The sequence below is a fragment of the Zingiber officinale genome, chromosome 7A (genome assembly GCF_018446385.1).
Source record: "Zingiber officinale cultivar Zhangliang chromosome 7A, Zo_v1.1, whole genome shotgun sequence".
NCBI classification, from domain to species: Eukaryota; Viridiplantae; Streptophyta; class Magnoliopsida; order Zingiberales; family Zingiberaceae; genus Zingiber; species Zingiber officinale.
In genome coordinates, this window is record NC_055998.1 from 134,187,892 (window position 1) to 134,203,390 (window position 15,499).

The following is a 15,499-nucleotide window of genomic DNA, read 5'->3' on the forward strand; positions in this document are numbered from 1 at the left end:
ATTGTAACGTGTTCTAATTTTTTTTTTCGGTTAATTCCATCAAATGGTACTAATGATCTATTATTATTATTATTTTATTTAGGTATCTAACTTTTTGAATCAATTAATTTTAAAGATGACTAGTCTGATCTTACGAAAATTTTCACCGATTATCAAGATAAATTTGAGAAATACAGATAGATCCTAACAAACGGTCCAATATCACGAGTGGTTCGAATACCACAGACGTATATCTCATGAGAGATTAGAAACATTACTACAAGAGAACTCATCCTATATTGTACCATCGCACTGTGTCCCGAGGAACCTAATGGTCGATTTAACTCCGAGGATGGATCACTGAATGGATAAATTGTACGAGAGTTAAAATAGATTTGTAATTAGAAAAAAAAAGATAGGTTTGTAATTCATCAACAAATCTATTTTGATCAATTTCTGATTCACCTAAATTTGATCAGATCAACACTCCGTTTCCTCTCATGGTGTAGAAATTGATGAAAAAAAACCATCTTTATTGATGAATAAAAAAGGTTATTAGAAAATAAAGAATACAAAATTTTATATAGTAAATTCTCAGAAAATCTAAATCCTAAATTAAAAAACATAAAAAACTAAATTACCATAAGGTTATAAATAAATAATTCTAATTATATAATTTAACCATCTACATTGTCCTCTATAGTCTATTGCGAACCCAACAGCTAGCTCGTGAGAAGTTTGTGGTCAAATCATGGCGGCAAGCCCACAAGCTTGTAGTTGCAAAGTAGTAGCAACGCTCGCAAGCTGACAGATAGACCAACACAAGCTCACAACCTCGTCGTGGTGTGATGATAGATATTAAGCAACTTGAATTTAAAGAAAATAAAAAGCTGGAGCAATGAAATATGACTGGAAGGGAATTTGATTTTCAATTCAAAATAGAGTTGGCTGGAAATTACATGTTCAATTATCCCAATAATTTTCCATCTCTACTGTACACTCCGTTTCTAAATTTATGTATATATGATGTAACAACTGAAAGACCAACAACACTCTAATGATTTCTGCAGAAGATTCTTACACTTGATCCCCTGTTTATTGTGTATGTTCGCTTTCCTATCTGTATCATTTTGTTTCCTTCAGAAGTTCTCCTTGTGGAAGTGAAACCGGGTAGTGGTGTTATGGCTGAATTCTTGTGAAAGATCTCTAAGTTGTTTCGTAAGTGTGGGTGATCCGCAGTAGAAAACACCTGAACATTACACGTTAGAATCCTAATGCGGAAACATGAGTAAAGTAAATGCTACAAAATAGTTCACCTATACGAGCTGCTTTGTGGGTGCTGGACAGATTTGAGAAAACTTTTCTCCAGTTTGGTCTGGCAAAGTGTGTTCGTATCTGTCAAGCAAGAGCTAGAGATTAGAAAGGAGAAATTGTGTTTATTTTATCCAATTATGAGATGAGGGGCTTGGGTTACCCGGCTTCCTGAGACTATATCGACACCATCTTTGGCATGTTGGAGTGACTGAACCATTGCAATGAGGGCTGACCTTGCATCACCTTCTTCATACACGCTTGTTAAGTAGTTGTGCATCTCTATGGCATTCTGTTAATTGAATCAGTCAGGGCACTGTGTGAAACATAAGTATCAGTAAAAGCAGAGGGATTTTAAGGAAGTACATTATGGTCGCTTTCTGCAACATCATTCATGACACCTTTGAACCACTCAAACGATCCTTGTTCCCTTGTCACCCAGTAAAAGTAAGCCCTCCCTGGGCCATTTGATCTGATGAGGTTGGGATCTGGGTTATGCATTCTTTGGAATTCCTACATGAAACATAAACCAGTTAGAAACATGAGGGATTGGCATTTAGAAAATAAATTTCTGCAAATCGTATATACTTCATTGGTCTTTATACTGTTCAGGAGATCCTTCAGTATGCTAATAAACGGAGTTGCACCAATTCCTAATCCGATGAGCAAAAGAATGTCATACTTCTTGTAATTTTGAGCTGGTGCACCATACGGACCATCAATGTAAAGCTTAGGGAATCTGAGATGTTACTCATCAAAGCTTGGCACATTCAATAATGTTGTTAATTGGTTGACATCAACTGCTAGACAGTGACACTAACCTTGTATCTTCAAATTGAACATCTGCCACAACCGTGGTTTCCAGTCTAACTAGATTTGCCTTCTTTGAGGTGACCTGAGCCTGACAAACCTGTATTAAGAGATGTCTATTAAATCGATAAATCTGACAAATATTATACTTTTTCAGCAAGAAGAGACCCTTTCTAAATGAACTAACCTTTCCAAATAGGTTCCTTAACTCAGACGTCCAGTCACCCAAGGTTCGGATATGAACACTTAAGTGTTCATCTCCTGGTGCTGAGGTGATTGAGAATGGATGCCTATTGAGAAAATATTTACTTCAGACAGAAATAATCACTTATTACTCATTTCATTTTGAAGCTAAGCACAAACCATTCAAAAGGTGAAACATCAGGACATTTGACGAACAGGTACATCCCACTTTTATATTTGAAACCTGGTGGCTTTTTCATATGTATCGAAAGAACATTACCAGGATATATAGCTGCCTGCATGACAGATATATGTGAAAGATGAGATTTCAAATTTGCATGCTTGCTAACATTCATGCATGTAAGAAGACTACCTTAACAATGCTGACGCCATAGCTTTTCTCACGAACTTTACGAATTATTCTCTCGCAAGCATAAAACAGTATAGGGACTGCAAGATACATCCATGTCTGTGTGCATACAGGAAAATTAATGCCAAAAAATATTCCACACACAACATATGGTATGAAAAGAAAAAGGTAGGACTTACTGTCTTCTTATACCATTCCTTAGTGAGGAAGAGGAAGTACGAATGGATTATCAGAAGGATGTATGCAACAACCAGAAGATGATGAGCATACCAAAATGCATTGAACCCAGCTAAATGGTGGAGGGGTGATGGCAACTTGACCACACTCCTCCTAAAAGAATGTGTTGCTAGGGTGAAAGAAAATGACATGATGAATATCATCAGAATACCAGTGATGCCTGGGGCACTTGCCAACAAAGATGGATAAGTAGGCTGCTTGTAGTTGAAATCAGGTCCCAATGTGCTCATGAATTTGGTACGTGGACAGTTAATAAGCCTCGGAAAATCACATGTTAAATGTGCAAGCATGTGCACTAAAGTTCCGATGGTTATTGCCAACGCAATAGTCTGCATATATTAAGCGCAAAAAAAAACATAACTTGATATTTACATCATTTTCCAGGAATATGCTTAATCATAGGAAAATCTCTGCTACCTTGTGGAAGTTTATGTTGTCATCAAATGGAAATACTGAGCTAAGACGAGTAGATCTCAGCCTTGTAAGGGTGTTGCGACAGACAGGGATGAGAATCAAAGCCATATTTAGTTTCAACGTTTCAGCAGCAGCCTTGGCTATGCAGACACAATAGCCCATCACTTCAAATGCTGCTCTCCTTTTGTACTGGGCAAACTTCCATGAAGCTAGGACTATATTCAATGTCAACCAAAAGGAAATAACCCATATCCTCTTCCAATTCTCATGAACAGAATCTGCAGCATTGCTGATAAATCTATTCACTGGGTTTCTGTATCTCTTTGGAATCAATGTTCTTGCAAGGCTATATGAACGTTTTAATGTCTTCTCACTTCCTTGTTCGCTAACCATACCTCTAAGCAATGTCTCAAGCTGCCAAAGCTGGGACAAGGATTGCAAGTTAATCATGTTAGTCTGATATTACAAGCCATTTGTTCTTCCTGATTTAAGAAATTTCACCAAATTTGGAGAGAGTATTAAAAAATGGATACAACTCTCAGTACCTCGATATAGCCTAAGCCATCAGGGTCTAGTTCCTCCATTATGAGAGCAGCATAGGTTGCTGCATTTGATTTCAATTTTGCAAGCTTGTTTGCTGAGGCACTCAGAATGATTATCTATAAGCCAGGACACTAATATTATTCTCTTCAGCGTAAAGAAAATTAAAACCGCTCCTGCATGAGAATCACTGAGTGATTTTGACTAGTTACCTCTTTCACCTCTTCTTCAGATAGCTTTCCATCACCATTCTTATCACACCTATTTAATAAGTCACAGCAGACAATGTCAAAGGACACTCATGAGACAAAGGTCGAAAACAGATAAAAATGAGAGAGTGATACATGTCAAAGAATATTTGTAGCCGAGAATCAAAATTTTGGTCTGTCATTTCTTCCCAAAACTCTTTTAGTTCATCCTTTGTTATACCATTTTCTGGCTCCAAGTTTCTTCTCCTTGCTAAAGTGACAAACAGCTCTTCAGCAAACTCTTTTGATTCAGCCATGCCTAAAATTTGGTAATGAAGACAAGGATTGTGAGAAACTAGTGCAGAGATAAATCTGGTACCTATAATTTTGAATCTAATATCGAAAAACGGTAAAAATTTAAAAGAAAATTCCATGTCCTATCTTCTACTTTCCCCCTTTTTCTTCATTGAAGTGTTTATTTTTCCCCTTACAACTTACAAGGACTTTAAATTGAATATTGAATTATTTCCCCAGGGTTATACTTTAATCAATTCGCTTATTAGCCACCTATGTTGATTTATTCAGTATGTGTTCTTAATAAACCAACACGAGGATGAAAGAAATATTAGCTCTCATCAAATGATTTTGGTCATCATTTGCTTAATTTAATCTTTAAGACCATTCACTAGGTATAACTTTCCTGAGTCAAAAGATCAAATTTTACCAAATTCTTTGGCTCATTAAACTTATTTGACTTTGAAGACAAAGCCTTTGCAAATCTGTAAGCTCACGAAGTAGGAATAACAGAGAAAAGTTTTTAAAAAAAAAAAAAAAAAAAAACTGATTCTTTACTTCAGTACAACTTATCCGATACGACAATCGATCCTCAGATAAAGGGGGGAATATAGGCAAAAGATGGAGGAACATACCAATGCAGCGGCCGAAGTTCTCCTTTGGAAGACTTCCTCTAATGGCGAATTGCTCGAATCGCTTCTCGATGGCCTTCCACCCCTCGCTGCCGCCTGAGGTCTTGTCGAGAAACTGGAGCCCCTTGAGCCCCATCTGCGTGCTGGAGGCCACTCGGGTCATCTTTGCGGTGGCATTGGACCTTAATCCAGGGCCCTTGCGGGAGGACGCACCCCTGAAGGAATCCCTCAACCCAACCTTGATCTTGGAGGGCCGGGAGAGGGAGCTACCGGGTGGCTTCGAGCGGGGAGATTTGGCCGGGGCCATTGGATCGGGGGCGGCGGGCTGGGTCTGGTCGGAGAGGACGACGATGCTCTGAAGCTCGTGAGCGGAGCCCGTGTAGTCGTGGCCCGTGGTCATCGTCGAAATCGGCGAAGAAGAGAAAAGAAGAGGAAGCTGTGAGTTTGAGGGAGAGAAGAGACAGTTGTTGGGGACATTCAAATAGCCATAGGAATGGCAATATTACATTTTTTAAAAAAATACATTGGCATTTAAATAAACATAAAACGATTAATCATTTTGGATAACGTGGAGTTGGGATGACCGATTCAACCTCATGAAAATTTTCTACTGACAAATAGGATAAATCGAGAAGCACTGGTGGTGAGCGATCCAGAAGTCCAACATCCCTTAGGACTGTAAACAAGCCGAGTCGAGCAGACCTTTAGGGTGTTCAAGTTTGTTTGATAAGGTAACCAAGCCGAGCCGAGCCGAACTTAAAATGAACCAAGCTTTTGAAATGAGTGTTCAAGCTTAGCTTGACTTATTTTTTATGAGTTTGAGCTTGTTTAAAGCTTGGTTTGAGCTTGGTTCGTTTAGATGTTATCAAACTCTTAATTCAAGCTTGACTCGAGCTTGGTTCGAGCTTGACTCATTTAAATGTTATCAAACTCTCAATTCAAGTTTATTTGATTGTTTGAAATTTTTAATTGTTTGATTGGTTATTAAGTTTGATAATATAAATTTATTTATTTATTTTATTATTTGTTTAGCATATTAAAAAGAGTTTTATTAATGAATATGATTCATGAATTGTTCATGAACATTAACGAGCTGAACACATATGTATTCAAACTTGTTTATTTAGCTTAACGAGCTGTTCAAGATTGTTTGTTTAATTAATCTTATATATATTGAACGAACATAAACAAGCTCTTACCAAGTCGAACACTAAACTTGTTCACCAATATTTGGTTTATTTACAACCCTACCCTTAGTTACAAGTCCTATTTAAAGAAAAAAAAATCCTTATAAATACATCATAACTAAAATTGAACCGTAAATACATGGAGACAACTAAATACTCTTACTAGCTATTACATCATAGCTCCGGAGGCCTTAAATAAATATAATATCAGCCGGATAATAATAATAATAATAATAATAATAAATATAAATTCAGTGCCCAAGCTGCCTTGAAATCGAACTTAACAGTATTTCAATTGAATCAAATCCATTCTAACTCAACATCTATCAATTGACTCAACCGAATACAATCTATTGCTTGCAGATCAGCCCAAAACATTTATATTTTGAATTAGATTTAGCGATTAATTTTGCTTTATAACTCATTTTTCCTTTTTTTTTAATCGACACTATCATTTTTCCTCCAAAGTCAACTAGGATATTATATGCTAAATGTGTTGTTGTTAGGAGGGTTTCGATCACTAATATGTCATGCAAAACCAATTCAAATGTCACTATGCAAAATTAAATATGTCCATTAAAAATGAGCAATCATGTGATAAATATATCAACTATGCTTAAAATAAATTAAAAATAATAAAACTTTCTACATATGTGCTATCGTGCCAAATGTAATATTGGCTTCTTAGCTGCCAACTAATTGGTGATGATTTAGAATGATCAAATGAAGATTCACCAAAATATATATATATATATATATACATATAATTCTTAGATTTTTTTTTAAAGGATTTTGAATGACTTTTATTACTTAAGTATGATGGCATTGAAGATTTCATGATCACATTTTGATGACGTAGAGCCTCTCACATTAAAATTTGATATTGATGCATTGTCGAGTTTTTTTATTTTATAATTGATTATCAATTGAGCTAAAATTCTTTCAACAACTTGATTCTCTCTTTGTTGTAGGAAAGTAGGAAAATATGGCCAAGACTTTTTGTTGGGAACCAAATCCCAGCAACTTAGCAGCTGGAGTTTATAATAATCACAACCAACATCTAAACATAAATAAAATAGAAAATGTAAAATAAAATTTAAAAACTTAATCAGCAAACAAATGAATAATTCTTTCCCCTCATCACTCGTTATACAATGTGCTCCAGCATGATGTTATGTTGTCTGTTTCTTTATTATTATTTTTTATCTTTTAGTTTTTAATACTTTTTTTATCTAAATATTCAGTTTTATGGATCGATTAATCTGGGAGATGATCGATATAATTCTATGAAATTTTTTTATCGATCATCAAAATAAATTCAAAAAATATAATTAGATATGATATATCCTACAAGAGATTTGATTTTTTTATTACATGATAATCTGTTCTACCTTTTACCAACGGATCATACCTCGAGAGAAATAATACTTTTATTGTGATAAAAGGTGAAATGCTCGCCCCCAGCACCTCCATCGTACTCGACCTAAGGCTATCATGGGGAGATAAATCGCAGCATCTGAGCGGACATGTGACGGACAGGGTGTAATATGAGGATAGGGGATTTATTCCCCAGCTGCCCCGAGGATCGATCCTGCCACCTCATTGTGGCAAGTTTCGTCACATACCAATTCAGATGACTCACGGGGTCGAGAAATAATACTTTTATGTATGTTGTTGTAGATGTGGTAGTTAGAGATCAAATGTGCAATTATTCTTGAAAAAAAAGTAATATTCAAATTCTTTTTTAGGGCTAGTTAATTGTTTATTTGATAAGATAATAGAGATAGGATGAGTTCAATCTAAAATAAATCAACTTGTGAAAAAGATTATTTAAATTTGGCTTAGTTTTTTTCTTTATTTTGAGATTGATTAAGTTTGACTTAAATTTATTTTATTTAGATGTTATCCATCTTTGCTTGATTATTTGATTTTTTTTTTATTTTTTTTAATCTTATTTGATTAGTTAGTGAATTTGATATTATAATTTTTTTTTTTTATTTTGAGAGTTTTTTTGTTTAATTAAAATTTATAAGCATTTCACATTGATAGACCTTGTTCATAAATTATTCATGAACAATGCATAATATTTATTTATGGATATTAATAAGTTTGTTCATTTAATTTAGTAAACGGTTCAAGTTTGCAAGTTAAAGCAAAAAATGTGAATAAAATTAGGTGTCATAAAATAAGGCCAAAAGTTAGATCAATTCACCCTTATCCACTAAGCAAATTAAATTGGAGGTTGAGAATTCCTTAAATAAGATATTTGCTAGAATAAAGTACACAATGTGAATGGTAAATAAGTACAAAATTGTGCCAAGACACTAAATAGATGGATCACTATGTAATTAAGAAAATTAGACAAAATATTAACTTTACTTTCTTCTCGTCATCTATTTTGTAGTTCATCGACTACAAGCTTTGCAACTTGTAATTTAGTCTCACGACCATACCAAGTTTGCACAATCTCATAGTTGATTCCAATACAATACAAACTCTCCATACTGTTTCTTGTTCAATCATAATGCAAATGCGTTAAGATTTCCTCTCTAATCATAGTGATTATGAAACAAATATTGTACATCTAGTTACAACAAAGCCCCCCTCCCACAAACTATGCCAACACAATGCTCCAAATTAGCCATATTCACACGAGTGTAGAACTACAACACTCCACAATGGCATCGCACTGGAACCACTAGATAAAGAGCAAGTTAAGCAAGAGGGGTTACCTGGCCAAAGTGCGCGAAAAAAAAAAGCAGAAGATAAAGAATTTTGTCGTCCATTCGAGATTAGTCCATTCATCACCCCAAGTTTAAGGATCCATCCTTCATTAATCTGACACTAAGACTGTTAAATCTCCCTCTTGAATAGTGGCGTGATGCCTTTCTCCAATCGGTTCCGGTCTTCATCATTGCCACAAATTCATCATAGCTTATTAATCCATCCTGCAATTGGATATCCTGTTAATGAAAACGAGGGTAAAGGTGCCCAATAGAAGATTGGCAGAATTGTACCTTGTCGGTATCAATTTCTTGGAGGATATTGTTTGCTGCATCTGTGCTATCAGTAGCTCCATCTTCGGTTAGTGCCTCACGAAGCTCCTCTAGCTCAATAAAGCCATTCCCGTCTTTATCAAAGTATGAGAAGGCCTTTCTGAGATGCTCATCATTTGTCATTCTCTGTAAATGAAGAGATACAGCCAGAAACTCCCCGTAGTCTAGAGTGCCTTTTCCATTGCTATCGACCTATTCGACAAAAGGATATGGTTGAATTTTAAAGCTCATTTCTCTTTGCTGAGCAAACATATTAACTCTAATAAGTGAATGTAATGTTGACTCAATGAATGAAGAAATAATTAATTGAACCTTTATTATCGATCTACGCAATTAAGAAAGTAAATAATTTTTATATGAAACATCACATATTTATCCATGGAGAAATATTTCTAACCAAATATCAGAATGCTCAGAATTTGTTACTTAGATTCAACATGAGTATCCCACATGGGTGTCAAAGATCAGGATATCCTTTTTGACAGAAGATAAATGCTACAGGACCCAAGCATTCTTACATGTTCAAAGTTTGAGACTAAAACCCTGAAATATGACACCACACTTTCTTGTGACAAACGTAAGATTCTTAGATGCTCAATTTAAGCTTCTAGTTGAAAATTCCAAATCAATTCAACTTAGAGTTCCCAATAAAAATTGTCATGCATTGAAGATTATAAGGCATGAACCGAATTCTAAGTAGCAGGAACTGAGAAACTCATCATGTATATATACTTACAGCTTCAATGAGCATCTGCACTTCAGACTCTATAAGGTGTGAACCAAACTGAGGAAGGCCAGCTTTGAGTTCGTCATGTGAAACAATACCGTCATTGTCAGCATCCATCATCTTAAACATCTCTTTAATATCTTCAACTTCTTCAGTAGACAAGTGATCAGCAATAATCTAAGAAGCAATTAGCAGAATTAAGCTGTACGCATATATTCGAGAATATAAGAAGCAGTTAACCTACAAAATGCAATGTAGCATACCCTCAAAGCTCTCCTTTTGAATCTATTCATTCTTGAAAATTGCTTGAGTCTCGACTTGACAACGTCACCAAGTGGCACATTGGGTGCTTTCTTAGCATTTTGAATCCAAGGATGATCTGCAATAAAAGGGATGCATATCTGAGCGCCAGTTCTATGAACTGCAGATGAAAATGGTAATTTAAAGAATTTCTAACAGAAGGTGTCTAGAAGCTAGGAACCATGGAATACGGCATCAATGAAGAGAAGATAGTTGTTCTAACTACAACTAGAAATATCAAATTTCCATAATTTTCTTTCATGATTTTCCATTAAAAGTACACATGCATGACTACGATTAACTAGACAGAACTGAGATTAGATGAACTAGTTCTTTACAAATAATGAAGAACCAGTCAACCAGTTCTCTTCACAAGAAAGTGAGCATGACATGTAACATACCAAGAACTTGCTTTGCAGTTAACCTAAGTTTGGGATCAGGTTCCAACATCTGCTGGACCAAATTCTTAGCACTTTCTGACACACTAGGCCATGGATCGCGCTTGAAATCAATTATCCCCCTCAGAATAGCTTGTGCAACTCCTTGTTCAGTTTCTGCAGTGTAAACACATTGCAACCTTAGCAGAGAGACAGAGTTCATCAGAAGATGAGAATGTGAAATTAAGTATACGTTTGCTGATGTTGCAGAAAATAGTATTACAATTACATAACACATACCAGCCCAAAATGGTGGAACTCCACAAAGGAGAATATAGAGAATAACTCCAGCACTCCATATATCAATTTCTGGTCCATAATTCCTCTTTAATACTTCAGGAGCCATATAATATGGGCTCCCAACAATCTCTGAAAACCTTTCTCCTGATAATGGAGAAACTTATAATTATAAGTTTGCATGTATTCATCTGATGGGATAAAGATTAAAAGTTTATATCTAGAAACATTAGTAATCGTCATAATCAAATGGTGACAGTAAAATTTGATGTATGCATAGTACTCCAGATCATACCATTTATTAGCTCATATGATATAGGATGTGAAAAAGCACCATTGCAGGAGAGGGAGGTAAATATGGTATAGAAAATTGGTTTAGTCCTAATATTTTGCATATTAGTTACCTTAACCATTGTAGACACTCGATCCCTCAACACCAGTTGCATACTTTGAGCTCAATAGTCTTCAGAAAAAGTTACTACTTTTAACCACATAGGAAGTCATAAAGAACATGGTGCCTAAACTAGAACGCTTTTTGAGATATAAGTTCTCTGTTCTTAGTGGTTTATTGCTGGTTCTTTTCCTTCATCCCTTCCCTCACCATAGATGTTTCCCTCCTTGGCAATGAATTAATAGTCCTAATAGGATTTTTGACTTTGATGCTAAAATAGTAAATCTTTTTGTTTTCCTTATGACACTGCAAGTTTGTCAGTTATATTATATGCAAGAAAGGTAGGTTTAAGCTAAAATTGAAAGGTCGTGATGATGCTTCAAATGCTAATCAAGACAATTTGGCCTTTGCAAGAAAGAACGACAAGCCAATTTCTGCTATCAATTATAATTTCGGAGTAATCAGAGAAAGCTTCGTCAATAATAGCATATGTAAACCAAGATTTTAGATGAAGTTGACCACACAAGAGAATGCCATTGGATTTGACAAGACAAATTAGGAACTCTGCAACACTGGTATGGTCCAGAACTATGATTTGGCTGCCTCAGAAGCCGCCTAATCAGGAGGGTTGTGTGTTAACCAATAAACAAACAGATCCGGACATCCAGATGAGAAATTGACTAACCAGGCTTGAAAAATACGGAAAGCCCAAAGTCGATCGCTTTCAATGGCGAGTTCTCCTTATTGTTGGCAAACAGAAAGTTCTCTGGCTTGAGGTCGCGGTGGATGACCCCATGCCGATGGCACAGCTGCACGACTTCAACAATGGTCCTCATGACCGCGGCCGCCGCGCGCTCCGAGTAGTGTCCGCGCGCCACGATGCGGTCGAACAGCTCCCCGCCTTCGCACAGCTCCATCACCAGATGCACGGCGCCTTCGTCCTCCAGCGCCTCGCGCAGAGTCACGATGCTGGGGCTCTTCGGCAGGTGCCGCATTATGGCCACCTCCCGCCGCACGTCTTCCACGTCCACCGCCGTCCGCAGCTTCCTCTTGGAGATCGACTTGCAGGCGAGGAGCTCCTTGGTGTGGCGGTCCATGCAGAGGTAGGTGACGCCGAACTCTCCGCGGCCGAGCTCGCGGTCCAAGGCGTACATCTCCTCGATCGCGCCCGCCAACTTCGCGTCGCCGCTCAGCACGGTCATGCGCTTGTGCTGTAAACCACCATTCTGGTTCTGGCGGTTCTTGCGGGCGGCGGAACCTCCGTGGTCGTGGTGGGCGGCCGAAAAGTGCGTGTTGACGTCCTCGCGGGCGACGGCCGCCGGCGAGCGGCAGCAGTTGCCCATTTGGGATCTCCGATCCGGAGGCCTTCTGCGTGGAGGCGGAGAGAACGATCGACGGCAGGAGAGATGGGTAGGGCTTCACCTTCACGTCGGATCTAGTGGAAAAAGACGGAGCTTTTCCGGATTGGGGAAAGCCGATGCGTTTGTCGTTGGGAAAGAAGAGAGCGAATGTGACTGTCTGGAGAGAGAGAGAAGAAAAGAGAGATAACCGTTGGGTTTATTTATTTACTTTGCGAAATTTAGAAAAAAAATAAAGAAAAGTGGAATTGATTTGACCTACTGAAATGTGAAATAAAAAAAATGCTGTCAGAATATTCTCTGAGAATATAGTTAACGTATTTATGTACAAATAATAAGAGTTTAAAATTTTACTTTTATTTTTATTTGTAAATTTCATTCAACCCCTTAATGACTAGTATCAATCGAGTTGGTTAAATAGCCACTAAATAACATTGAATATTAAAAAATAAATAAAAATATTCTAGTTGCATTGATTAAAAATGTGATTGTGCATTATTCTAAATTAACATTTAAATTATAATACCCATTAATAACAATAAAGTGTCTAGTATTATAACTCTATTTAAAATACAGTTTTATTTTGATCAAAATATAATCGTGTGAAAAAAATATAGTAAACCAACTTTCCATATCTCAATCAATCAATCGATTCAAGTTACCCGTTACTATTTTATAATAATTTTTCATTCAAATAAAGATACAATTAAATGATGTTGGTCTTCTAAATTGATCATCAGGTATATTTCTTTATTTATCGATGAAAAATATACATAATTTGCCACCAATGAGGTCTGGGGTTCGAATCTCGGTAAAACCGAGGTAAATGTCTCCTTTATGTGCTAGTCACTATTCTAAAGGCTAGTAGCCGTCCGTGATTTACCTCCTCCGTGTTGGCCCTAGGACGGATTGACTGGGGCGCTGGAGACGAATGTATTCACCTTTTGCCACCAATGAAAAACGTACATAGGACTAGAAAGATCATTAATAGTCGAAACTAATTAGGATTTTGATCTTGACAGCTTTATCTAAACCCTATCTTATTTAGCTGATCAAATTTACATCAATCAACTCAATTAAATAAGTTTGTGATCTTTGCTTCGAACAACTTTTATCTCTGATCAACTCAACATATATTCAATCAACTATCGAAGGTTTGAGTTGATCCAGGATTTGTGTCAACTTAAGACAAAGCCGTTGATAGGGAAGGTCACAAATTTATTTGGTTGAGTTGGTTAATATAGATTTTGAATTGACTTAAAAAAGAAATAATGATTATGAATAAACTTTGAAGATCAATATTTCAATCAATTAAAAAAAATTAATAAACCTAGTTAATTTTAGGATAATCAATTTGGTCTTATTGAATTTTTCTATCTGTCATTAGGATAAATCGAGAAGCGCTCGCGGTAGATAACTCAGAAACTTAATATCTTTTGATTGCACGTTCTATTTGAAGAAATTTTTTTTTATAAATATATCATTACTAGAGATCAAATCGTAAATTTCTGAATAATAATCTAGATATTCTACTTACTGCATTGGAGTCTGGCGGCAATATTTTCAACTAGAACATATTTGAGTTTGTTGAAAATATCTAAATTGCTATTATTAATAGGGGAGGGAAGCAACAATCTCTGCAATTTGCAGAATTGCAGAATCTGATTTTTAATTTTTCTAATTGTGTTCTTGTATTTTGAGATACTCTGGCCAACCTAAAAAAGATTAGTTAACTCTCACAAGGTTCATTTTATTTTTATTATATTTATTTTCTTTTGATCTTTAATTCTTATCCATTTATATTAGAGGAAAATAACACATCTTGTGCATAAGGGTATTCTTAAAAATTAAAATGGTGTCCTATTTTGCGGAAAGGCAAAATTTAAAAGGCCCCCCTGTTATTCTTTTCATCAAAAGAATCTCTTTTTAAAAATATATTAAAATAACATCCTTAATGTATTTCTCATATTAAAAATATTGTTATTCCCGTGTTAATAAAATATATATCATCGTAATTGCTATAACATAATACAAAAGGAAGTCTTAGTGCAATAGTAAAGTTATTATTTTGTGATCAAAAAATTACGAATTTGAATCTTGAAAACAACCTCTTATAAAAAGTAAGGTAAAATTACATATAATGAATCTTTCCTCGGGACCCGCGCTGATCTTTATACACTGGACTGTCCTTTTTTAACTGCTATAACATAATATAAAATTATTAATATAATCAATTTCTTATCAAAGTTGACCAAATTCAAGTTTAACTCGGGTTATGATTTCAATTTTTGATCATTATGTTAGTTAGTTGAGGAATAATCAAGTAGATTAAGGTTGATCGGATATTTGACAAGATTAAAAAATCAAAGTGGATCATGATTAATCAGATACTTAGTAATCGAAAGTCCAACATGGAATAATCACAAGAAGAAAGTCTAAGTGGGTCACGGCTAATGGGATACTTGGTGATCGGAAGTCTAATAGGGAGTTGGCATGAGGCGTGAAGTTCGGGTAGATTAAGGGTGACCCAATGTTAAGTAATGAGAAAGACACGACAAGTTGAGGTTGATCGGATGTTATTGTTAGTACCCCAAGATAGTTTTGATATGATCAACCAAGTCTGGTTAGGTTATGTTAGTATGTAACCCTTGTGTCTAAGTGTGCAGGAACTTAGGAGCACAGGAAATCGAGCGAAAGACATAGTTAGCAAGAAAGACGGCATGGGAGAAAGTCGACGGGCTTGGTGCTTCCGAGGGACGAGGTGTTGTGAAAGAGTACGCGGACGGGCGAGATAGAGGCGCGCGACGTTTCCGAGGGATGAGAAGTCAGAGCGGAAGACTGCTCGAAG

General features: G+C 36.1%; 2 protein-coding genes across 2 annotated transcripts; both read right to left on the minus strand.

Moving 5' to 3' along the window:
• Nucleotides 1-885: 885 nt before the first annotated feature.
• LOC122002690 (putative respiratory burst oxidase homolog protein H) lies at nt 886-5,410 on the minus strand. Its single transcript, XM_042557965.1, has 15 exons — nt 4,962-5,410; nt 4,189-4,351; nt 4,057-4,105; nt 3,850-3,963; nt 3,308-3,727; nt 2,833-3,219; nt 2,657-2,752; nt 2,464-2,579; nt 2,288-2,390; nt 2,112-2,200; nt 1,879-2,029; nt 1,657-1,803; nt 1,454-1,582; nt 1,296-1,374; nt 886-1,228 (listed from the first exon to the last, which is right to left on the minus strand). The coding sequence occupies exons 1-15, from the start codon at nt 5,356-5,358 to the stop codon at nt 1,119-1,121; spliced, it is 2,550 nt and encodes an 849-aa protein (XP_042413899.1). The 5' UTR covers nt 5,359-5,410; the 3' UTR covers nt 886-1,118.
• A 3,246-nt stretch (nt 5,411-8,656) lies between these two features.
• On the minus strand, nt 8,657-12,817 carry LOC122002691 (calcium-dependent protein kinase 3-like). Its single transcript, XM_042557966.1, has 7 exons — nt 11,979-12,817; nt 10,906-11,049; nt 10,630-10,782; nt 10,192-10,307; nt 9,938-10,105; nt 9,163-9,393; nt 8,657-9,093 (listed from the first exon to the last, which is right to left on the minus strand). The coding sequence occupies exons 1-7, from the start codon at nt 12,634-12,636 to the stop codon at nt 8,950-8,952; spliced, it is 1,614 nt and encodes a 537-aa protein (XP_042413900.1). The 5' UTR covers nt 12,637-12,817; the 3' UTR covers nt 8,657-8,949.
• Between the last annotated feature and the right edge of the window lie 2,682 nt (nt 12,818-15,499).